Source organism: Pogona vitticeps, chromosome 4 (genome assembly GCF_051106095.1).
Source record: "Pogona vitticeps strain Pit_001003342236 chromosome 4, PviZW2.1, whole genome shotgun sequence".
In the NCBI taxonomy this organism is placed as follows: domain Eukaryota; kingdom Metazoa; phylum Chordata; class Lepidosauria; order Squamata; family Agamidae; genus Pogona; species Pogona vitticeps.
Window position 1 is genome coordinate 214054515 of NC_135786.1, and position 26776 is coordinate 214081290.

Below are 26776 nucleotides of genomic sequence, written 5' to 3' on the forward strand. Positions count from 1 at the left end.
AGTACAGTACTTAAAGGAGTGTTTAAAGGGCAGCAGCTCTCCTTGACCTTTTCGCATTTGTGGAATTTCTCCCTGAAGTTCATTTAAAGTTTGAAGGGAAGCATAGTGCTTGAAAAGGTAGATCCATTATTTAGGTAGGTGTCATATGGACACAAGACTGGGCTTAGGAATCAGGTTGCATAGCTTTTGCTTTAACTGTACCTTGCCTCCTTTTGTAACAGAGCTTGTGGGGTTGAGACTGCTACTTACAGGACTAAGGATTCAACACCAAGTACTGTACAAAGATCTTGTGTGATATATAGCCATACGCTAGTGACATTCTGTGTCTGAGACGTCTTTGCAACGAGTAACCAGAATACTGCCTTTGAGCATTCTGCTTGCTGAGGCTGTATCATGGCATGAAATTTCAATTTCAGTCACTCGTATTGTGCAGTGCTCCTTTATTTTTAAAATGTACTTGCTGGTGGCACATTGGCAGTGATGACTTGGTTCCTAGCGGAAAGTTTTCTGATTTGAAAGTTTCTGGCAGATAGAAAGTGTTCTACACATACAAGATCTTTTTCTTTCTCTGCTCTCTCCGGATTGCAAGTGTTTAGACCCGGAAAAAAATGCCCCTTCTTTGCTCATGGAACTTAGAACATAATGTGAAAGCAAAAGCAACAAGAAGTGCCCATGCCTTGTGTCCCTTTCGTTCTTTGGCATCTTTGACATGTCTGAGCTACAGCTTTCTCACCTACTGATGATTTATGAGTAATTTCTGGATCAGGATGTCTCCATCTCCTCAACAGGAAATAAAGCAGTTTCCTACTGTGGATGCAGAGTAGTAAGAATAGGCACATGCATTTCCATCTCTTTACAGATTTCTAAAATAACTAAGGCCCCATGTAGGTAGGCTTTCCACAGACTTGAATTTAATTGCATTTCTGGAGAACATTCAGTTTGTGCTACATGTGCAGTTGTCATGTTTGGGGATACGCACACCAACCCACTAGACCAGTGATTCTCAACCTTGGATCAACAGATGCTCCTGGACTAAAACTCCCAGAAGCCTTTGCACTAGCTGTGCTGGCCAGGATTTCTGGGGACAGAAGGTTGGGAACTACTGTATTATACTTTTTATTCCTGCAACTTTAGATTGTAACACCTTTGAAGAACAATTATTACTGATATAAAGTTGACTTGGCTTTGCTGTAGAAAGTTGAAATGTGAGTACTAGCAATATTGAGACCAGAATTTGATGTTTTAAAAAAACTGGCAGGGACCATAAAAAGAATATTAATGATCTAGGTAGGAATGTCAAGTCAGTAATTTTGATACCTGAACATCCTCCTAAGATCCCTACAGAACTTTATAGACCTCTAGGAAAAATTCAGAAGCCTGTGTTAATCACAGCTTGCATTTATCCATAAAAGAGTTAATTTCAGAATGAAATCAGATAGCCGTTTCCAAGCATCAGCATTCATATGGGTATGAAGGTATAAGTTGTTTCATTGTTGCAATAATTCGAGATGTTATCTTGTCTAATTCTACAAGCTTTGTTTATCTACATTGCTTCTATGTTCCATAAGCACAAAAATGAAATCGAAAATATTGAAAACATCCAACAGCTTTACAGCTATGGAAAAACTAGGCATAAATGCTTAAAAATATATATAAAACTAATTTAAGTTTTAGCCAAACACTTAAATCAGATTTTAAAATATAGGAGCACAAAAAGTACAATAAAATACCAAAATTAACGGTTTATTCTAAAAATGCAAATGCTTGTAGCCTAAAAAAGACACATTGAAAAAGCAAAAGATGAGAATACAACTCTATAACACATAATTTAAAAGTAAAAAGCATTAGAATTTTAAGTAAGCCTTAACTATATTATGAATGACACAGAAAACCGTTCTGAGTGCTCAACCAGCCAAACTAGAATCTGTGGAGGAAAATTCATGTTCTCATCTGCTGCCGTTGTTGTTGTTACATGATGCTGCTCTTTTGTGTCAATGTTACTGGTATCTGGCATGTGTGCTGCATGACATTGTGTTATATTGCAATATCACCATATATTTATATTTCTCTTAAATGCATACAACTGACCTTGCAACTTCAGGATGTCCTGATACACCAAGGAAAAATTGTAGTAGAAATTTTTATCAGATTTACTGGTTCTGAGCATATAGTTCCTGTAAATCAGGATCTGGCAAGCTGCCACCATGATGATAAGCATTATTATTTTGACCAAGAGTCGCTGAGCCTACGGATCTTGATGGATTTGAAACTACAGGGGTCTAGTATGATAGGTAAAGGTAAAGGTTCCCCTTGACTTTTTTTTTGTCCAGTTGTGTTCGACTCTAGGGGGCGGTGCTCATCCCCGTTTCCAAGCCATAGAGCCAGCGTTTGTCCGAAGACAATCTTTCCGTGGTCACATGGCCAGTGCGACTTAGACACGGTATGATAAAATAGAGTAAATCACAGGATCTAAACCACCACCTGTCATGTTAACGTTTTACACATTACACACAAATTATTTCAAAACACTTTTAATTCTCTTCTTTGTTAAGGGCCTTATTTTAGCACTCTACATATTCAAAATCTCACATCTTGTGAGAGGGTGCACTTGACCAAAAAAACAATACAGTGGTGCCCCGCTTCACGATGATAATCCGTTCCAGCAAAATTCATCGGATTCGTCATCAAACAGGGTAATCATCAAGCGGGGCACCACTGTATATTGTCAGATTTCAGATACAGTGGACCCTCTACTTACGGAATTAATCCGTACAGGAATGGTGGCTGCAAGTCGAAAAGTCTGTAGGTCGAGTCTCCATTGACCTGCAATTCATTGAAAACCGATTAATCCGTAACCAGCCGTTTTTGTTCTGTTTTTGTTCCATTTTGGTTACGACCAGTTCCAGCTGCAAAATTTTGCTTCGACTTGAGGCCAGAGCTTCGAGTTACAACAAGAAAAAGGCAGGGGGAAAAAAGGGGGAAATTCAAATAGCTAACTTCTGGTAAGCAAAGAGGCTGCATTTTGTAGCTCTTTCGCCCCAGCACTTAGAGAATATGCAACTGGAGGAGGCTTCGGACTGCCTGGTAAGGTAAGGTACTGCTTTCTAAAAACTATTCTGGGTGGGTTTTGCAGTGTGGTTTTGGGCTGGGGGGGTTATGTTTCTGTGATGGGTCTTGTGGGGTTTGTTTTTTGGTATTTTCCCCCGTTTCCAATGGGTCTTGGGGGTTTACTTGCTTTTTGGAGTTTTTTTCCCCATTTCTGATGGGTCTTGGGGGGTTTGTTTTTTGGTGTTTTGCTTTTTCCCCATTTCAGATGTGTCTTATATGCTTCACTTGCTTTTTGCTTTGCTTTTTCTCAATTTCTGATGTGTCTTGCATACTTCGCTTGCTTTTTGCTTTGCTTTTTCCCCATTTCCTATGTCTTGCATGCTCTGTTTGCTTTTCTTCCCCCTCCCCCTTGGCCAGAAGGGATTAATCGCATTTCCGACCGGTCTTGCAGTGTTTTTGTTTTTGTTTTTTGGTGATTTTTTTCTTCAGCTGGAACAGATGAATTGCATTTCAGTGCATTTCAGTAGGAAATGGTGTATCGACTTACGACCATTTTGAGTTACGCCCATCTTCCGGAACGGTTGAGTTCGTAAGTTGAGGCACCACTGTATAGACATGACTGTGTTGAATGATAAAGGATTCATTTCAAATGTGGTCCTAGAAGAATCAAATAAGGGCATTGAAAAATTATACTAATTCTGCCTCTGCTCTGTTTTGAGGGGCATAAAGTTTCTTGTCATCTATTTGATGGCATTTAAAACTGTTTTTATATTATAAGAATTAAACAGATCAGTCTTTAATTCCTTTTCAGTTAAACAGTAATACAGAATTTCTGTTGAGTAATGAAGTAACGTGCACATTTATGTCAGCAGCTATTTTTATTGACTGACAGATATTAGTCAGGGCACCAAGGAAGTCTTACGACTATCGCTTAGATTCCTGTAAAGTATAAGGTGTGGTAGGGTTTTTTTTAAACTGTTGCATGTATGGTTGTAAGTTATTGCACTCTTTATAGTGAACATCTAAAAGTAGCCACATCTTTCCTTATTTTTCTGTGCACATGAATTCTAGGGCCATTTTAACTTGCAAGCTTGGGCAAGGGGAGAATCCAGGATCTGCTGGGAGTAGGTTCAGAGAAGCTAAGATAAAGAAGGTAATACGAAAGGGCTCACTTCTGGGGGGGGGAGTCTCACATCCCTAGTGAGTTTCCATTGCAGAGCTGGGAAATCAAATCCAGGCCTCTTCAGTCCTAGTCTTTCACTCTATCCACTCTGCAACATTGAGTCTCTGATTTATCATTTAATAGAAATCCTAGAAAAATATTCTAAACCAGTTGAACCCTCCAAATGTTTTTGACTGCATCTCCTGTGAGTCCTGGCCATCCTAGCCTACACTAAATGATGATGGGAGTGGTGATCCAGCAACAGCTGGTGGGCAACAAGTTACCAACCCTTATTCTAGATAAAACCATGTCTCAAATTTTATTTCATAATCCTTACACTCTTTCTCCTGCATAGACATATTAATATAATCAAACATTTATGCTGTCTAAAAGGCCTTTAATTCTTTTATTACAGGGTGGTGTCCATATTTTTTTAGACTTTAGCTCCCAGAATCCTTCAGTCAACCTAGCTGTTTTGAAAGTTATAGTCCAAGAAAGCAACTTTTCCAAATTAGGTCTACTTAATCCTAAATCTAACATATTAGTATGGTTTGCTGGATAGGTCATAATAATCCATTCATTATTTACAGTAACAGGGAAGGGGTATAGACACCTGGAGAATGACTTTCTTACAAATTTTTAAATGCGGGGATAAGCTTTTCAATTTGTACTACATTTAGGAGACCATCGGTTTCAAAAGTCACATGTCCTGCAGAGGGTTTGGAGGCAGATAAGAGCTGTTGGATAAATGAAAGGATGTCAGTTATCACTTCAGGGATTAGAGGATTTGGCGCAATGGTGCCGTCTGCCCTGCTGGCTGTTTCCTTTCTTAAATTAATTGGGGATGGTGGGTGTTTAGTTAGATAGTGGGTGGCTGCCTATTGTTGTTGGGACTTTCCCAAGATACTGTGTAAGCACTGCATATTGTTCAATTTCAGAGGCTTAGTTGGAATAATTATCCTGTTGGAATAGTACATTTTCAGTTCTCGCTGGCAGTTAAAATTGCTTTGATGCCTCGTGTACCATTTTCACCAAAACAGCTTATCATCTTAGATGGCTTGCAGAACAAGGAGGGACTGTAACAAAAAGTTTATCACGAAATAAAACCGTTTATTTAATAATGGATATTAGACAACAAGCCAAACTGTTTTGTATCTTGAAACTAGTGGAGTCTTGTCACTCAAATGAGACAGACCAGTAGAACCTAGTCTTTTGACAGACATTCTTGTTTGTTCTGATCCTGGGCAAATCTAGAAATCACCTTAGCACCTCTTGTTCTTGACTACCGCTTAAAGCTGTGTTTAGCCAACTGTTTCCTTTTTGAACACGGCTCTGCCAACTTCAACAATTTATCATTTGAGGGGGTAACTTCCTTTCCTCAAAACATGTTCAGTCTTCATAAGCTGATACACACTCTTGTTTTATAATTGCTCTGCTCAGCTCCATTTCTGTCTGTATCCACCACCTGATTTTATTAGTGAAGGGGATGGCGGTGTGTGTAGCCGTGTGCACATGTTAGCAGTTGGATGCAATTGGAAGGATGTAGTCACTAGTCTTAGACTGAGCTTGCTAAAAATGCTGTCCCAAGTTAGAGTCTGTTGTTTTGTGTCATCTTTTTGCCTCTTGTTCTTCCATGTGACTGGCAGTCCTTTTGGGAAAACTACATCTTTAGACTACAACTCTCTGAACCACATTGGCATGCTGGCTAGAAAATTCTGGAAATTACAGTGCAAAAAAGTAACTTTTCTAGTGACTGACCGGATAGACCTGACACAGCATGTCTGACATTACATATTGCTTTGTATATCTGTTGGCTTAGTGAGATTTATGGGATAGTTATTATTTTCAGATTTCTAACTTAAGCATTTTGCAGATGAATGGAACTGCTGAACTACATGCTAAGTGATTTGCTCAAGCGTTAGCCTTTATGTAACCAAAGCATAAGTCACCTTATTCTGCCTAACAGGCAGACAGAAAGCTCAGCATCCTTTGGGTCAGCCACCCTCCTTTAATCCATTACGTGCTAATACTGTCTGCCTGCCTGCTTGCTTGCCTTGTGCTTCTCTCTGCTATTTCTGTCTTTGTGTAATTTATCACTTTTTCATATGGCTTGGATGCTTTGGGGAACGCAAGACTTCTTTTAAAATTTAGTTATTATTTGCCAATATGTTAAATAGTCCTGCTGTGGAAGTTGGCCGCAGACTGGAAATTTGGAACATATCTACATTGTCAGAATGACATCCCATTCTGCAAATCTTGGAATTAGCACTTTTTGAACTACAGCTCCCAGAATCCTGCAGTGAGCATTGCCAGTGGGATACTGGGAGTTGTAGTGTAAACAGCTGCCTTTCCCAAGTTCTGCTTTTTTGGATTGAAGTGTGGCGAGAATAATAAATAGCATTAAGTAGACTTGGACACTTCATATTCATTTCCCTTGGGAACCCCTTCCCCCAAAACCACCTAGGTCACTTACTGGGCTCCGTACAACCCTCAGTTCTGTCACTGTTGTGTCAATCATGGAAGCAGGCCATGTGGTCCTTCCCCATCTCCCTGTTCAGCCAGCTCAGCAGATGAGCAGGGAGACTCCCTGTCCCACCTCCATGCTGCAGTGGTTGGCTGTGGGGGGGGGGAGGCAGGGAAGGGCCAACTGGGCTGCTTCCATGATTGGCATGATGACGATGGAGCTGAGTGCCACATGGAGCCTGGTAAGTGGCCCAGCTGGTGCCCCAGTTCATATTCATTTCCTCAGGGAAACAACAACCACCTTTGAACTACAGAGCTGGAAGGGACCCCTCTGGGAGAGTCCAGCCCCTCTGAGGGAGGCACAGTGGGGAATCAAACTCCCAAAGTTTGGCTCCACAGCCAGATGCCTAAATGACTGAGCTGTCCAGCAGTTCTTATGAATACTAAGTGCCCAAGGCTAGCATTTAGCTGTTTTGGTACCAGTGCTCCATTGTGTATCTTCTTTCAGAGACATGACGGATAAAGACTTTTATCCAGTTCTGTCCCTTACACGTGTGGAATTCATGTGTTCAAGGGACATGAATTGTTTCAGTGTGAGCACTCTGCCCTGATATATCAAGTAATGGAGGCAATTGTTTGCGAAGTCTATTTTAAGGCAAGCACCATATGAAACAGTGAAAGCTACTCTTGCTTTGTTAGTATTCTTTTATTTAATTTTTAGCCTGCCTTTCGGGAGAAGTGAGGGGACCCAGTGTGGTTCACAATGTTAAAACAAGTAATACTTTTTTTTAAAAAAAATTACAGATTGCAAAGCAGTTAAACTACAGTAATAGTTTAAAATTCATTAAGTAATTAAAACATTATTGACTAGAGAGTGAACCTGATGTCACTTGGGTTAAAATCCTGTGAGTTCTACCCTCACTCCATGCTGGCTGTTTGTTCTTCTGGGCACCTGCTTCTTTCTCATGCATCCTCCCTCTCTCACCTCATCTTGGCAATCCAGGCAAAGGGCTGTCACGTGTAGTTGTACGGCAGCATGGCCAAGATCACCCGGTCTTTGGCTACTAGCCATGAGTCTAGTAGCATGGGCAAACCAACTCTGATCAGTCTCTCTAGGGCTCTTTTGCACAGGGTGGCTCATTTATGGTTGCCTAGCAACAGCTTAGAACAAGATCTCATTGACTGCAGCTCATCAGCATCACCCAGATTAGCAGTCTGTCGACTGGAAACGTTCACAGGAATCTCAATTAGGATTATAATTTTATCTCTGTCATTCAGATCCCTAGAAACAAATAAACTATAAATAAAAAATTTATCATCTAAGTGGATGGGATTATTAAAATACTATGCATAGTAACCTATTATTACAGGTGACTTTTATTTATAACTAATATACCTGTCTGTGTGTGTGTGTGTGTGTGTGTGTGTGTGTGTGTCATCTGGAAGCCCATAGAAATGAAATCAAGCAGTTTTTTTTTTTTTCTGATAGTCCTCCTTTGCAGCAGTATTGAGGGATGCTGCCTATGGCTTCAAGAGATCAAAGTTGACAGTCATCACCACATTCTGGAGTAGTAAATACCATAATATATATCTGGAGTATCAAACATGGTTATAGTAGGCACCTATGTGCTTCTGGGAACCTTCCTTAGCACTTGCCCAGGTCCTATTCCCCGCTATTTTTAAAAAATGGTTCCTCCCTCTACCTCCCAAAAAACACTTTTTACCTTCATCAGCTACGTACAAACTGAAGTGCCTGACTTGTAGGTTGTTTCTTTTTCTCAAAATGCTTCTGATCTCAATTTGGCTGTATTCTATTCATAAATTGTCAATCCTCCTTCCTATTTTTAAAGAAGACAGTATCAAAACCAAACTTACTCTGTTGCCTTTAATCTTTGTGAATGAGCTAATTTCCCAACTACAATCAAGTACAATTTATAATCTACTATACAAGGAAAACTAGTGGCTTTGTTTGTTGTGGTTGTTCTCCTTCCTACCTACCTACCTACCTACCTACCTACCCACCATTATATTAAGGAGAGAGTAAGCTGGCTCTAGGTTCCAATGTGAGCTTTACAGGAGCTATCCAGAGTATTGAACCCAATCCCCCAAACAGGTTCAGCAGTTTTTGGTAGGTTCTTCAAAGGTCTCTAAAACCCAGAGTGGATTCATTACCTTGCTTTCATCAGAGCCACCAGTCTACACTGCATAGTAGCTAACAAATGGCATCAAAGTGAAGTTGGGAAATTAGCTCCCTGATATTAAAGCCACCCCCCAACACCACTGCTACTGTGTCTGTGAAAGAGCATTTCTGGGTTCCTTGTATATTTGCGAGAGCAACAACAAAGAGATAAGTCATTAACAAAAGAATATTAAAACCTGTTTAGTATGGTATCTAATAGAATTTAATCTGTGCTATCAAGTCAATTTTGACTTACAGTGACCCTTGTCAGGGTTTTCCAGGCAGAGAATACTCAGAAGTGGTTTACTGTTGAGAGGCTTGTCGCGGTGCTGCCAGCAGCTCCCAGAGAAGCTCCCGGGGAAAGCTGGAACCGCCCAGTCTGGGGGTCCTTCAGAAGATGAAGGACCAAAGGGGAGACTAGGAGAAGTCTCCCTGAAGCAATTTCATGAGCAACATAGGGGAAGGAAGCCGGGCAGCAACCTAGTATTTCTTCCCTCTGAAGAGATCACCCGAGCACAGATCGGATGCCGGAGCCATATTGGGCAGTGAAGCTGTGAGTAACCCACCCCCTACGGAGGAGAGGAGAACAAACAGATACTGCATTGAAAACTGACAACAGTTTATCCAGGACCACATAGGCATCAAACTCCCAACCTCTAGTCCTGCATGCAAATACTGTAACGACTGAGCCATCCAGCCAGCTTATTATTATTGGTATCTAAGACATTGGGTGATATTTAGTATCAGACGATACTCATTTAGATCAAAAAACATTTTCAGCAGGAAGATCTTTACATTTGAAAGTTACACTTATAATGCTTCATGTCTTCCCTGCTGACATCACTGTCTTGTCTATTTTGACTCTGTCTCTCTGCTATGTTTGTTTCTTAATAGAGAATATTTATGTCTCTTATTCCCTTTATAAAACCAAAACAGAATCTAACATTTAAAATGTCTCCTTACCATCCTCTGACTCATTCACCTTCCCCCTTCTAATGTCTAACCTTGAATAAGACACAAAAGGATGAAGTTTTATAAGGCATGTGGTGTCTGCTCATGTATTCACATAAGTAGGGCTTATTTGTGCATGGGTGAAAGCAGCAGAAGGTCTGTAGTTCTCATTAATGGTGTTGCCTGGATAAGGAGGGCAATGAGAGTTTCTTCTGTACTCAAGTGCCCAGAGACATATTACAGTAGCTGGCTTGTCTGTAAAGCAGGCCAGTGATCTTGGAAGAGCAAAATAGATATTTGTTAAAGATGCAAGAGAAATACCATCTGATTGAGCCCATGTTATAAATGGCTGGTCTATGACATTAGGCTGGATCAGGTGCCCTGTCCTTTGTTCTCTCATGTCTGTTGTGTGCATGAGTGTATGCCTCCCCAGCAAGCCTACCTCTATAGATATTTTAATGCTAGAGGCAGAGCAGTAAATGGGTCTCTCCATCCTGGTCAAGCTGCATATTATTTTATTATGATATTATTTTATTATTGTGGGAAGAGATCCCACAAAGGTCCATCCCTAGTAGTAAAAAAATGCAGATTTAATCACTAATAGTTCACTGCCATTTCAGCTTTTGGAGGCACCTGTCTCATTTTGTTTGATGGCAGGGCTGGCCCTGGTCTTAAGCTACTGGGTGCACCCATGATGCTTCTGAAACTGTGAAATGTTCATGCATGGGCATAATTTTTGAAGAGGTTTTCAAAGATCTGGGATTGCATATATGTCACAGAGAGAAGAGGCAATAATGGAAGTATGGGAGAGATTTGGTAACATTTGAAGCCATTCTTGCAGTTTAATAATGGGAAGAGTTAATCTGTTTTGGTTACTTACATGTGTATGTGCCTGATCTTCTGTTTCTTTCAATATCTAGATAATTAATGCTGTGGTACTCCTGATTATACTGAGCGCCTTGACGGACCCTGGCCAATACCACTTAACGACTGCTGAATTAGGAAGTGACTTTGAATTTATGGATGATGCCAGTAAGTATATCATGTCATTAGTAATTACAGTCTGGTCCCTATGTAAGGGAGCTGATGTTATGCCAGGATAGCACTTTATTGGTCAGATTTAATATTTATGTACACGATTGTCTCAGAAAAAAAATGGCATTAACTATGAGATTTAGAAAAAGGACTGTAACCGAAGCTGATTTATTAAATATTGTTATCAGTGATTAACCTTGATAATGGATGTTGGAGTCTAGCTTTCGTGCAGTTGCTGTTGGAAGTTTGGGTGCGCTTTAATGCTGTGCACTTGAGTTTAGGGCTCTTGTGTTCCTCTTCCTTTTCCAGAGTGGCTCCTCTCCAAGAAGGGATCATAACATCTTGTTTTGTTTTGATTTAAGCTTGAATTTGTTAGGAAGTTAATCTGGGTTCTGTATCCACCATTCGAACAACCCTTTGTTGTAATTTTGCTCTTCTGTCCATGTCCAGGGAGGCTAGTTAGAGGCTGTAAACCTCTTGATGATATTGCACACAGTGGACACAGGAACATTAAGATCTCTGGAGATGGACTTGTAGGCTTGAGATTGTCAATGTTTTTCCACAATTTTTTCTCTCAAATCCACAGACAACTCTTTACATTTCATTCTTTTCTCCATGCTCAGTGTCACACACAACAAAAAGGTTGAGTCAACTTTTCTGCACCTTAACTGGTTGCAAGTGTGATTACTGTATTGCCCACACCTCTTACTTGCAACAGGTGTGTCTAAATACAAATTGAAGGAGCATCACATGCTCGAGAAGCAATTATTTTTTACAATTTAGACAGGGTGCCCATAATTTTGGTCAGTGCATTTTTGGGTTTCTGTGTGGGATTGTATCAGATTTGACTTTCCTTCTCTATTTTTTGTGCTGTTCCAACGCAAACCAGAGAATACCAAAACATTTGCAACTGCAACAATTTGCTGAGAGAAGTAAACATGTGTTAAACCGTTATTGTGTCTACAAATTTTTAAAAGCTTCAAGTTGATGTATATGCCTGTGAGATATATTTATTTATTTTATTTTATTTGTGTGTCTTAATTCTTAGAGGTTAAAGGCTGCACATTGACCAGAGGATTCTATCCAGAACTTGAAAAAGTTGTTTTTTGACCTAAAACAAAAGCAAAGTGTGCTGTTTATATACTGCCCCGTAGCACTTAAAGCACTCGCTGGGTTGCTTACAATTTTTGTAGGCTACACATCCCCCACCCCCGTGAACTGGGTACTTAGTTTACTGACCTCAGAAGTATGTAAGGCTGAGTCAACCTCGAGCCAGCTTCTTGAGCCCATTGGAATTGAACTCGTGTCATGCGCAGAGTCTTAACTGCAATTTAACCACTGCACCATGAAGACCTACATTTCCCAGAGCCGTCCCCCAAGCCCATGTTGGTCAGGAGACTCACAAAACTAGTAGGAAAAAAGTGAAGTTTCCAATCTGATTCACTCATATAGATGTTTCTAGAATGATTTACCAGTGAGCCATTCATGGGGCTCAGAATGTTTCTCTAAATATAAGATCTATCATGCAGAATACATTAAAAGTCCAAACCAGTTTTTTTGTATTATGTCTGTGTAATCTAAGAGGAGAGAGTGAGAACCTGAGTTGTAACATGAGATGCAAGTAGAGATCATTAACAAGAACACAGGTTTTTGAAGGCTGATGAGTTTGGACTAAGAGTTGTATGCAAGGATAGTGTTGGATTACAGATTTAGTGTGAATTGGGGTGGGGGGGGAGAAGGCAGACGAAGTTAAGTCATGGGAATAGATTATAGTGTGAGTCTTCTGCATGCCAGAAATATATGTACTTCTGAATAAGTAACCTTTGCCCATCTAGAAGCAGGTGAACACATAATTGCAAAGACACATCTTAGACTCTCCCTTTCTCCACCAGAGGCTGCTCATGCATCAGAGGAGTGTTAAGGCTGTCTAAGTTGAAGGAGAACTGCCTATGCCTGGTTCTTGCATTACTTTATGGAGCATGGGGCAAGTTCTTCTTTGAGAGGCTTCTGTTGGCTCTGTAATACTGCCATGTTACCAGAAATGTGTTTTGCTTCCTATTTTTAATGAACAATCACAATGCAAATTTCGAATGTTTCCATAAGAAGCCACCAGTCCTTGGAAACTTTTACCTACGACATAATGAAAAAATTAGAAAAACAGGAGCTAGCAGTCCCTGTATCGGTAATCAGGGATGGGTGGACCTGCCTACTTTACTTTCTTCCACATTAGATTGGTTTTAAGCCCAAGATCTTTCTATCTCAGATATGAAGACACTTTCCCGTTCTGGTTATGTGCCTATAAGAAGGGAACTGAATGAAACTCAGGAAATTGTCACTGGGCGAATTCAGTGCCTCCAATAGTTCCTAGCATGGAGGGATCATGTTGTATTTAACTGTTCTATAGCTGTTAAGAGAGATCAAGAATCTTTTCCAAACGCCAGCATTTTTAAATTGCAAGCTGTTTCTACTACACCTATGAAGGAATTTGTAAATAGTCCTACAAAATTCTCACCCCATCCTTACCTATCATTGATTTCTTATTTGTTTCAGATATGTGCATTGCCACAGCCATTTCTCTTCTCATGATTCTTATCTGTGCAATGGCCACATATGGAGCATATAAGGTAATGCATGCTTTGTGGTGTGTTATTCTGCAGAAAATAAAAAAAGGTAGAGAAAACAAGAAATGGTTCATGGAAAAGTCATCTTACCATAACTTACAAAGCATTTGTCATATGAAGTTGCTAAGAAGATTCTGTTGAACCATCATAGTAACCTACAGGATACCGTGCAGTATATTGTATATATGTATACATGTGTGTACATATGCCCACAGGCCAAAATCCAATTCTTTAATGTAGCAAATTGCACTAGAGTAGACCTATTTGCGTCAGTGGAACTTACAGAGGCATTGACTCACTGACTCCCCATTGATTCAATAGGCCTGCTTTAATACAATTTACTATTCTAAGCAACAGGATTTTGGCCACTGCAATTTAAAGCACCCTAATCAGAACTTAGAAACATTACTCTGCACATTTGCAATAATTAAAAGTGCTGCATGTTTGCATCTTTTTATATGGCAGGGTGCTCTGAATAATACCATGGAAAATAGTAACAGAAACTGTCCTAGAACAAGTGGAATTATCTATGACAATCATGACATATAAATCTGGATCTAAATGATAGCAAACACAATTTGGTAATACAGTGGTGCCCCGCATAGCGACATTAATCCGTTCCAGGAAAAACGTCGGTATCCGGAAACGTCGCTATGCGGGGGGGAACCCCATAGGAACGCATTAAACTCCGTTTAATGCGTTCCTATGGGGACAGAACTCACGGCTAAGCGGGAATCCTCAATTCGGCCGCCATTTTCGCCGCCACGGTGAGGAATTGGCGAGAAAACGCTGCGGGTGGCCATTTTGGAACCGCCGATCAGCTGTTCCAAAACATCGCAATGCGAAGATCGGTAAGCGAAATGCTTACCAATCATCGCAATGCAATGTTTTTCCTATTCAGAACATCGCAATGCGATTGCATTAGCGATCGCAAAAAACGCGCTGCTATGCGGATTCGTTGTTAAACGGTGTGCTCGTTAAGCGAGGCACCACTGTACATTTTCTTAGGCTTGTCTGCATTTTATTCTGTGAACCATTTCAAACACATTTTTAATCAATTTCATAGCTGACTATTGAGATTCTAATCTCTTTCTCTCTCTTATACAGCAACATGCAGCCTGGATCATCCCTTTTTTCTGCTACCAAATATTTGATTTTGCACTCAACACCTTGGTGGCTATCAGCATTCTTGTTTATCCAAGCACCATTCAGGATTACCTGCGGCAGCTGGTAAATAATTTCTTATTCACAGTTTTACCTGGTATAAAAATTTTGTATGCCGCCCTTTACACTATTTGGGTTTCAGAGAACTGTGATCAAAATTTCTGTAAGATAAAAATAATACCCCAACTCACCAAGAAATACATTTAGATTTGCATCTATATTTAGTCATAGTTGGAGCAGGCCCATTAATTGTATTGGAGTTATCTGAGTCCCAGTGATTGCAACAGATCTTCTTTTGCATATAGTTATGTCTGGCTCCATCCCAGTGCCATAAAATATCTCTTAATGCCAAGAGTTTTAAAATGTCTTAAGTAGTTACAAATGGCAATGACATTGAAAAGATTGCATAAATACCAGGCCAGAGAGAAAGCAAAAGGAGTCTCCCTCCCACTTCTCTTTCTGCTAGCGAGCAAATGCTTTTATATTCAGGCAGTCCTTTGCTAAGTAGCAGTGCCTCCCCGGGAACTGAATAAGCTTGAGATAAAGGGAAATAAATTCATTCAGACAAGGAGTGCTCATCATTACAAACATGGAAGAACAAAGCTACTGCAATAGACTGCAGGGTTCTAATATGTATGAGTGTGCAACAGGAGTCCCAAAGCTAATTTTTCATCTTTGAGATTTGCCACAGACCACATTCCTAAAATCAAAACTGCAAGTGGCCCAAATCCACTTTTGACTTTGTATAAATGAATTTTGTGCTGGTAGGGAGCAAAACAAAGCATCCTGTTATAAATGGAAATTGCCACCCTGGGGAACTTCTACAAGCAGCCATTCTCCTTCTGTGGGTGATTTTTTGGATTTATTTTTAAACTAGGGCAATGATTCCAAATCTTGGGTAACACAGGTGTTCTTCGACTGTAATTCCCAGAAGCTTTCACCATCAGCTGTGCTGGTTGGTGGTTTCTGGGAACTGCAGTCCAGGAACACCTGGGTTCCCCTAGATTGGGAACCACTGAACTAAGGGCTTCTAAAAGGGTGAAGGAGAGGTCAGTTAGGTGCAAAAATGGGCATGATTCCCAGCGAAAGGATGGACTGGATTAATCCCAAACCGGAATTAAGATTGCTAGAAGAAATATCAACAACCTCAAATAGGCAGATGATACCACTCTGATGGAAGAAAGTGAGAAGGAATTAAAGAGCCTCTTAATGAGGGTGAAAGAGGAGAGTGCCAAAAATGGTCTGAAGCTCAACATCAAAAAAACCAAGATCATGGTCACTGGTCCCACCACTTCCTGGCAAATAGGAGGATATGGAGGCAGTGACAGATTTTACCTTCTTGGGCTGCATGATCACTGCAGATGGTGACAGCAGCCACGAAATTGAAAGACACCTGCTTCTTGGGAGGAAAGCAATGAGAAACCTGGACAGCATAGTCAAAGCTATGGTTCTTCCAGTAGCGATGTATGGAAGTGAGACCTGGACCATAAAGAAGGCTGACTGCCAAAGAATTGATGCTTTCGAATTGTGGTGCTGGAAAGTGACTCTTGAGAGTCCCCTGGACTGCAAGGAGATCAAACCTATCCATTCTAAAGGAAATCAACCCTGAGTGCTCACTGGAAGGACAGATCCTGAAACTGAGGCTCCAATACTTTGGCCATCTCATGAGAAGGGAAATCTCCCTGGAAAAGACCCTGATATTGGGAAAGAGTGAAGGCGAGAGGAGAAGGGGACGACAGAGGACAAGATGGTTGGACAGTGTCGTAGTATAGGGGCCTATACTACTCATTGTCACTGAAGCTGCCAACATGAATTTGACCCAGATCCGGGAGGCAGTGGAAGACAGGAAGGCCTGGCGTGCTCTGGTCCATGGGGTCATGAAGAGTCTGACAGAACTTAACAACTAAACGATGATTCCCAACAAGCTTCTGATCTGTTGAGAATGCTGATTAGGAAACACATGGTGTCTAGAAGGAGTAAATAAGTGCTGCAGTACTAACCCAAATGCATCTGATTTAGTCTGATTTAGGAAGCTAAATGTTATGGTTAACATTTGGATGAGAAAACACCAGGGAGCACCATGGATCTCCAACTATCTGAAATAATATCCCAGTTACCACATGTTGATAAACTTGAATCAAAACTACAGGAATGCTTATTTAGAAATTACTTCCCTAGAAAACAATGGAATTGTGCTGTGGGAAATTTCTGTTTCATATAGAGAAGTCCTCCCTAACCTTTACTTTCTCTTCCATTTTTAAGTTCCACACATTTGGGAGCAAGAATGCTGAACTATTAAAAGCAAAGCTCAAATAGGGGGTTGATTTTATAAAATTGAAGTTTTGGAAATAGGATAGTGGCACTGAAATTAATAGTGTGATACTGGCATGCAAGCCCTTTTCAGAAGACTTTGTCAAAGATTTACTTCTTTCTGTGACATGTAATTTTAAAAAGGAAAATAGCTCTTAATTCCCTCGGGGATTGAAAGAGATTAGGGTTTCCTGAGTTTGGATGCTGGTTTTTCTCTTCCAACAAAAGACTCAAAAGCGTCATATGCTGGAGGGGTTTTGTTTCCTGTTTTTACAGTAGCCTCACAAAATGTATTTGGCAGAGAGCATTTTGACTAATAGAGCGACTGGCAAGTCAAAGTCCTGCATATGTCAGGTTTGCTTCTTCTGTGCTGATGTCACTAGATGAATAAATATTCCAGTGCTCTTCCGTTAGTTCTGATTGTCTATAGATGGGACCCTACAATGCCATTAGAACAGCCTTTCCCAACCTTGAGTAAGATGCCAGTAATTCAACACTTGCTATACCACTGAACTTCCATTCCAGTATTCTTCCCTAGCCATATTAACACATGCAAGGACACAGCTTGCAAAATCACCCTACTCCTTTAAAAAAACAAAACAAAAAAAAACACCTCTAGTTCCAGAGTCTTCCAGTTGTAGTCCAGGAGATAACTCTTCCAAGGTCAGGTGCAAGTATGTGTTGTACTTGATCTTACAGTGGGGTCTCTACTTAAGAACTTAATCCGTATTGGAAGGTGGTTCTCAGTGGAACCTCTACTTAAGAACTTAATCCGTTTTGGAATGGTGTTCTTAAGTTGAAACGTTCTTAAGTTGAAGCAAAATTTCCCATAGGAATGGACTGAAAACCAATTAATCCGTTCTGGCTGTTTTTTTGTTATGTAGAGGTGCGTTCGTACAATGAAGCATTAGTTCCTATAGGAACTAATGCAAACCTGGTTAATACGTACTCTACCACTAGGGGGAGAGGTTTTTTTTTTAACCTAAGATGACCTAAGGTTAAAAAAAGAGCAGGAAAGGTTTTTTTTTCCTGTTCTTATCTTGGATTTCTGTTCTCAAGTAGAAGCAAAATTTAGCAAATGGAGCTGTTCTTAAGTTGGATTGTTCTTAAGTAGGGACGTTCTTAAGTAGAGACCCCACTGTATATTCGTATCTGATGGCGAGAGTGGTTATAAAATCCATAGTCTTTTTCAATGAATGAGAGCTACATAACATAACATTACCTCCCCTCATTTCAGTTTGTCTTGCATTGCCTGCTGGCCTATGTCCAGATGTCACCAGCACCATAAATAGAAGAGAATTTCAATGCCCGTGGGTTAACTCATTTTCTCCCTCCCTCAAACTTTAGGTTAGAGAGTCTAGATAGCCGCCCAGAATAGTCAATTGACTAGATGGGTGGGGTATAAATGCTTGTCGTCGTTTAGTCGTGTCCGACTCTTCGTGACCCCATGGACCAGAGCACGCCAGGCCCACCTATCTTCCACTGCCTCCCGGAGTTTGGTCAAATTCATGTTGGTTGCTTCGCAGACACTGTCCAGCCATCTCAGTGTATATATACTATATATATATATAGTATAAATGCTATATATATATAGGAACAAACTGTATATTCTGCAAGAGCTGTGCTTACCTGAGTCAAAGAACAAGAGTGTCCAGTATGCTCTCTAGGATGATGTTTCCCAGCAGGCTGCTTTCAAGATGCATTGGTCTACAATTGTCATCATCCACAGCCCTCGTATTCGTTATCTGGGAATATGCCAGAACAGAACTCTTGACAGAACTGAATTCTTGTTCATGCTTCTATTTTTCAATAAACCACTCAGGGTTGTAGAATACCAAAAATGTATAATTTCACTAAAAGATCACTTCCACTTCCAAATGCTGTGTTTGCTGTATAAGAAGGTCAGAATAATTAGAGATAGACCATTCTGTTCAGTAATTAATTGTAGTGCCATAATTCACTTTCTCGTGTCACTTTTATTTACATTTATTTTTATAAAAGAACAATATATATAGTATGGGAGCAGTATATGTGCAGTATTAAGCACTATATAAGCGGCACACTTTTAGCAGAATTGGCCCATGAACTGTGTGTTATGGAAACCAGATTTGAAATGTGTTGATCTTCTGGCTAGAAAAGTGACTTCCACCTCAAGTTATCTGTCATAAGATTGCAATTGTTTTTCTTAAAAATTGTCATCTGGAGAGAGAGAAGCATGTTAGCATAGAAGATGCGTGTAACTGGAGTAGCTGTTCGGGATGTGATGGGGGCTCCAATTACTCTCCTACTGCTGGAAATGCAACAGCAAGCAAGCCTCTGGCAAAACTCTTCAGATCACCATCCAGGCCCAAATGGTTTGCCTAGGAGGTAGAGTCCTTCCTCAACTGGATGCAATGTTTCTTCTAAGCTGCACACTTGCGCACTCACCCAGAGCTCCATCAGGTTTGTGCATGGCAGCTGGCAAACAGTTTGCTTATTTCCCATTTTGAATGAAGCCCCACCCACACCTGTGTACACGCATGGCAAGACAGAGGGAACATTGGCTGGAGGCATTGTGTATATCAGTCATGGAAACTGTCTGCGCTGCCCTGACACAACCAGCCTCCACAGCTCCCTTTACCAGCAATTCCTTGTCTGAAATCATCTAAACAGAGGTGAGAAGTGGTGACAGTAGTGTCAAGGAGATGGTAGTTAACTGACTGAGTACCACCTAACTAGTAGGATGCCATGCGGTGTTCCTGAATTAATGGCAGTTTGTAGTCTTAAACAATGCACACATTTGAGAGCCTGCTTTTGCAGTGAATCCACCCTTGTCCTACCACCACTCCCTATTCTATTCTTTGAATGCTACAGTCATATTTTAATCATGTTAAAAATGAATAGAGAAGGGAGAGTTCTACCTTGCCTTTTTAAAGATGATATGTGTGTGTGTGTTCTTTTCAGGCACAAATAGGATTTGGTCCAATTTAGCTCGGGTGACGTGGCTGTGTCCTGCACCTTCAGAACATGCGTGCCCTGGACTAGGCATCAGCTTACCGAGTTTTATGAAGTCCTCTTTTCCTTTCAACTGTAGGGTGGGGAGGTAGTATTAAGCGTGCCGTTCAACTTACTGCATTCAGTTTGTGGAGTGGAGCGACAGCTTGGATTTCAAATCCACACAGCTGTAACTTAGTCCGTCCTGGTGTCATCACATCCAATGTGTTAACTAATTAGTGAAGTATATTAATTCACAGATGAAGAGGTTGCCAAGGCAGAGGAGAGGGTGTGACATTATCCTTCTGTTTCAGTGCTAGGTGCATTTAAAGAAAGAGGAAAAAATGCCTTTCAGTGACAGTATGTATTTAAAACAACATGAGGACCAATGAAAATAACAACTCTGTGTGAAAACCGCGTTTTGTTTAAATAAAGGAGAAAACATAGTTGCGTAACATTTATCTCAAATCTGTTACACACCATCTGGCAGGATTAAATAATCAGAACACGGCAGCAGTGAAATTCCAGATGAAGAGAAGGACTTAAGACTAATTTCTCTTTATTTGTGAATCAGATAACATTGACAAAAAATAGTGATTTCAGAATATATGATAGGGAAAAGCCATTCTTCCTCTCTCTGCCTTCAATAATTTAAAATGCAATGGGAAAGTGTACTTTGGAAGAGTAGCGGGCTTCCTATAAAGAAATAAAATATCAGAGATGAAAAATTTAAATTTTTTGGACTACAGCTCCCAGTAATTGATATCCCTGCTGGAATGGGTAATTATGGGACCTGTCCTTCAAATAGGTAATGTTTCCTATTTCTGACATATGTAAGAAATGTATCAAGTCTTCTTTTGAAGCAATTTGGGATGGAATACATGATTATCTTCTCATTCCATATGGCCCTCACATCAAAAGTTGCTTTTTAAAAACATTTGGGTACACAACAATAATCACGCAAGCAGTATTCAGCCACTGGTTGTGTATTGGACATCCTGTGAAATGCTGTATATTGTTTGCATGATTACTGTTGCATGCACAGATATTTCCACAGAGTAGAAGAATCACTAGAGGTCATGATGCTTGTTGCCAATGTGGTGTGTTATAACTCAAAGACATTATTTTTCCATGCTCTGCATCTGACCTCATGTACCTAAGCTGGTCATGCATATACCTTTGAGGACGGTGTGATGGACTATCACTGATTTACGCCGAAATCTTTCTATGAACTTCGTAAATGTTGATTGGCTGTGATGATTTCTCTTCCCCCAACAATTTTATGTCCAGTATCTCTGCTTCCCTAGTTCAGTTCTCAGTCTTCGGCCCTCCAGGTATCTTGGATTTCCAGCTCCTGGAATCTCATGCTAGGCAGGCCTTCTGGGAGTTGCATTCTAAAACATCTGGATAGTCATAGGTTGTGTCCCTTACCAACGTAAAAGGTAAAGGTTCCCCTTGACATTTAGTCCAGTCATGTCCGACCCTATGGGGTGGTGCTCATCCCCGTTTCCAAGCCGTAGAGCCAGTGTTTGTCCGAAGACAGTTTCCGTGGTCACATGGCCAGCGCGACTAGACACAGAAAGCTGTTACCTTCCCACCATGTTGGTACCTATTTATCTTCTCACATTTGCATACTTTCGAACTGCTGGGTTGGCAGGAGCTGGGACAAGCTCATTCCGTTGGGTGGATTTGATCTTACGACAGCTGGTCTAATGACCTTGCAGCACAAAGGCTTCTGCGGTTTAACCTGCAGCGCCACAATTTCCCTGTCCCTTACCTACCTTTTGCCTAACCAGATCTGTATACTAGAGAGTGAAGTTTGGTTTCCCCAATAAGGAGCATCTTGCTTTGTAGAAATTTGGTGTAAGCAATGAAGTTCGTGGATGGCATCAAGCAATGTTATGTGGCTCACAAGATTGGTGGGAGATTTAAAACTAATACCTTGAGAGCTCTGTAGTATGATTGCTACAAATAAACTTTGGGCCAAATAATATTACTGTACTTATTGATGTCACTGTAACTCGATCAACATAAATTTTATCTGTAAGTTGAGCATTCACTATTTGGTATTGCACACTGAATTGCACAACTGTTGTGCAAGATCAAATGACTATACAGGCTTCTCCACCTACATTTAATTTGCTGCTGAAGCTGACAAAGTTACGGCATCAAGTGTAGCTAACAAGACTCCAGCCTTTGTTTTCTGCCTGTACTGTGTTAACAATTAGGTGGGAGAAGACCTTTGATGATAATTAACAATGGATATTTTGTCTTATTGCAGCCGGCTAACTTCCCCTACAAAGAAGAGATTATGTCTGTGAATTCCACCTGCCTAGTTGTGATTATTCTTCTTTTTATAAGTATCACCTTGGCTTTCAAGGTAAGCATACAACTCATTAAAACCAAATTGAGATATTTGTTGGAATGTTTTCATCTATCTCTTGCACAGCAGTGTTTGTGAGCCAGGGAAGTCCAAAAATGGTGGAAGTTACAATAAATTTTACTTGGAAACAATACACCCTCTAACCCTCTGCTGGACAGGGCTTCACTTCTCTCGCATGTGCGTTTTCCGCTGCACTCGCAACTCTGCCCCCCTGCATGCAGGGTTCCATTGCAACCGGAACCGAACGTAATCACTGCACAGAGGAGGAAGACAGCTGTGCGCAGGGAAACAGAGGTGTATGCACACACCCAGCTTAGAGGGAACCTTGCTTGGAAATCAACAGGGAAAACAGCAGGCTGCTTCCAGAGAGTGATGCAGGTCCCGGCCTCTTTTCTCACTTCCTGTTCCCAAACTGAAAACATTCCTTTTGGTTCCTCTCTCAAGTTCTCCTTGTTCTGATTGATGCCTTCTGTGTATGGTGGCCACTGACACATCACCAAAAAGGAGGACAATGGGGGAAACAGATTTGCAAAATAATTGTTATTTTATAGGTACATGTTCAAAATTAGAAATGTTTCTTCGAATTCAAAGAGAGTTACAGTGCACTTTACTATAGTAGCGAGTCAATGACCTGGTGACCCTAATGTTTATACTGAGTGTCCACAGTCATGAGAAAATGTCAAAATCCTTCCCTCTGTATGGTTGTATCTTTAAATCAGAATCGGGTCTGGAAAGTGCTTCAAATGAAGGATGACTGCAAAAGAGGCTTGTCCTCTGGCAGGCCACCAGATGGAAGACTTTTGGAGTACCATAGCATGTGCCAAACCCTACTTACTGAAGATAATACATGGCAGTGCATAGTACAAGTCTTCATATCAGCTTCAGTTCTGGGAGAGGATGGGAGTGGGACTGTTGTCCCAAGTTATATCCATTGTCATGATGGTGGGAAACAGAACAAGAGTGTTCCATTAACACTCATGCAATGGCTAGCCAGATGACAAGCTCAACTAGCAACTCTTAGCCTAACAAACCTGTTAATGTGTAGTGAATTCTGGATAGCTTGGTCTCCCATTCTAGCTAGCAATTGGTACACTGCCATAGAAGAATTATTTTGAAGCATCCCCATATTTCAGGGACAGATATTTTGTATGTTCCAGATGCTCCAAAGCCATAGTGTGCACCTGCATATTTTTCTATGTAATTTTCAAAATAAGTGTTACAGGGAGGAGTATATAAAAAGCAGAAGAGCAGGACATGATATTGAACTATAATCCATGACTGACGGTAAGGTGGAATGGATTGTCCGGCCATGGAGAACAAAATATTTGCCTTTTCCTAAGCTGCTTTCCCGGTTGAGAGGTCAGCCAGGAAGTCTCACCTTCCTGAAATATCCCTGTACAAGTACACAATGGTTACATATGCAGTTGCCCTTGTAGATTCCACAGAATGAACTTCTGGCAATGATCCATATGTGCTCAGATTCTCTAATTGGATTTATGTCCCATTAAATTGCAGGAGAATTGCACTGAGTTATAAGTTTTCTGCCTTAGCTGGTTTTGCTGTTCAGTATGAAAGTAGGTCAAGATTATCTCATTTATTGGACAGGCCTTTTGTTTGGAAATGGAAAAACCTCTCAGTAAGAGGCAGAAATGGGCGAAGCCAAGCCAAGACTGTTTTTCTTATTGGGAAAATGGACTTAGGCCTATATGTCCATTAGAATAAAATGTTCTATATCAGTGTTCTGCCATCCCAACCTGCTGAGTGACAAATACAAACTGAATAATGGTAAGCCCAGTACGTTCTGGTGTTCCAATTTTGGATTCTTTGTGTTTTGCACGAAGCCTAAATCTGGTTTGCAGATAAATACAATCTGCATAATGAAATTAAAGCTGTAGTCAAGTGCACTGTGTCATTTACAATTGATAGATGCAGCAGATAGCAGCAGTTTCAGGTCCTCAAATGAAAAGATACTGTTTGGAATTTTGGACCCTGTTTCTGTTAAAGATAGGTGTAAGCAGTACAGGCAGTGTAACATATCTTATATATCACTGAGAACAGCCAAAAAAGACTAAGGTCAGCTTTCCCCAGCTTGATGCCCTCTGGATCTATTGGGACTATAACTACCATTGTCACTAACCAGATGATGACTCCTCTAAAATTACCTGTTGCCTTTGGTGTGATGACAGACCTCTGCTCTATCACCAAGGTTTGAAAGAAGATTTGCCAGTCATCTTTGCCCATCTCTGGTCCGTAGGCTGAACATCCACAGGCCAAACCTGATTGATTGATTGATTGATTGATTGATTGATTGATTGATTCTTTCTTTCTTTCTTTCTTTCTTTCTTTCTTTCTTTCTTTCTTTCTTTCTTTCTTTCTTTCTTTCTTTCTTTCTTTCTTACTGTTGTGGAATCTTTTGAATCAAATGGTTTAAATACGCAAGTTGTCCTATTTCTACTTATAAATCATCTGTCATTATGGTCTTTCTTACCTGACAAATATCTTTTTTTTTTTTTTTGTTATTCGCATAATTCAAATCTCAGTCCCATAGCTATGGTTGTTCTTGCTTTGGGTTCCCTTTTAAATTTTTTGGGTTCCCTTTTAAACAATGTGACATGCTGGAGAAGACTAGTCGCCCACCCAAATTCTGGATATGGTACTTTGGCAATGGCAATCTAAAATAGGATTAGATCAGCTGTATTGTATTGGTGACTCATTTTGTTTGTGGGGAAATAGAATTTGTAGCTCATTTTTTCCACTCCACAAACACGTATGTGCTTGTTTGGGTTTTAATTCTTCCCAATCTCACAAAGTTTTCTGCCATCAGCAGATTTCGCAATGCCTGTATGTTGAACATATGTTGTGAATACGTGGGAGTCTTTGCAGATCGTGATAGGGGTTGCCAAAAGGATTTGTGTTTGTGTTTCTGAGAAGGAGCAGGAAGCAACTGCCGCTTTAAAGTATCCATGGAATACATTTATTAAAGATAACTTTTAATTTTGTTACGGTCTGTGAGCCAGCTATTGAAGCCTTGCTCTTTTAGCAGTGCATTAAAGCCTTGTAAAGCTAAGCCACTGAATCCTATTAATCTCTGGCAAGCATCAGGCACTCCTTTGTGGTTTCCTGTACATGGAAAGCTTTTATGTTTGGCCATCTTTCCTTTCTTCTGCGGTTTTTTATGTTTTCTTTGTGGTTACTGTTGTAATACATTCACCAGATTGTGTCAGCATACAGCAAAAAGAAATTACCGCACCCCTTTTGCATTTAACTCTCAGAATGAATTGAGGAAAGGTAGAGCCAATTAATCCCTGATTGCTATTGTTTGTAGAAGGTCACTGTAATCTTAACAATTGGAAAAGGGAGGTTACTTGTAAAATATACATATATTTGGACTTACTGTATTTTTCCATGTATATGACCCCCCCCAATGTATAAGACGACTCCCAATTTTGACCCTTGCCGGAGGCAGAGGAGCAGTCAATTAGCAGCCGCGAGGGGTGGCCCAGGGCAGCCGCTCCTCCGTCTCCTGCTGCTGCCACTGCCCAATCACCGCCTCCAGCTCACACCTTGTCCCCTACCCGAAGGGAGCCCGCAAGTAGCCCTGGAGTAGGCAATCCGGCGAGAGGCAGCCGAGCGGGTCTGCTCCTTTGTCTCCGCCTCCTTCCGTGTATAAAATGACCCTTAATTTTTCCTCTAATGGTTTTAGGAAAAAGTGTCATTTTATACACGAAAAAATGTGTTAAATAAAGCCTCCAAATGTTTAACTGTTTTCCAAAGTTTTTAATTCCCTTAAGAAAGAGCATGCAAGTTCAGTTTAGAATGGAATGTACAGAAAATGAAGACATTAAAAACACAAAGCAGAACTTTAATATTTGCATTGAAATAGCACTGATAGGACCGTTTCACATTAGATACTTGGAAAGATCACAGCTGCTATAGTCCAAACAAGATTTAAACTAGTTGGTGTTGCCTGTTAAATCTTTAGAAAAAGTACTTTTGCGAAGTGCTTTTAAAAAAAACTTTTATATACATTATCTGATTACAACGGTCAACCAAAACCCAGCGAGACAGAACCTGTGGGCTTTTTGTGACCTGCAGAGGTGCATTGACTCCATCATTCTAACATTGAAACCCACCTCAACCTTTGCCAACCTCTATTTCTGCACTCCTTATGGGGCCACAGAAACAGCAATCCTAGTTGTTATCACTGAGAGCGGAGAGGAAGAAGTGGCCTTTCTTTTTTTCCACAGCAGAGAATATTGCTGTCTTCATATTACTAGTTGTGGCATGTAAGCAACAATGGGGTTACTGAAGAAGGAGGAGGAAGACTTATCCTGCCTTTCCCTCAAGGACCCCAAAGCATCCTTCTTCACTAGGGCTGGACTTTTTAGAATTAAAGGAGTCCCAGTCCCATAATTCAGCAGCACCACCACCACCCGGGCCAAATTATGGGAGTGATGTCAAGGTTGGAGGTTCCAGCTTGGTAGCTG

At 40.6% G+C, this 26776-nt stretch overlaps 1 protein-coding gene across 1 annotated transcript in view; it reads left to right on the forward strand.

Moving 5' to 3' along the window:
• The window catches only part of LAPTM4B (lysosomal protein transmembrane 4 beta), a 56401-nt gene that overhangs the window by 11967 nt on the left and 17658 nt on the right, over positions 1-26776 (forward strand). Inside the window, exons 2-5 of the mRNA XM_020785306.3 lie at positions 10724-10835; positions 13389-13462; positions 14567-14689; positions 22188-22286. Of these exons, the coding sequence (XP_020640965.1) occupies positions 10724-10835; positions 13389-13462; positions 14567-14689; positions 22188-22286 (408 nt within the window). The remainder of the gene's footprint in view (positions 1-10723; positions 10836-13388; positions 13463-14566; positions 14690-22187; positions 22287-26776) is intronic.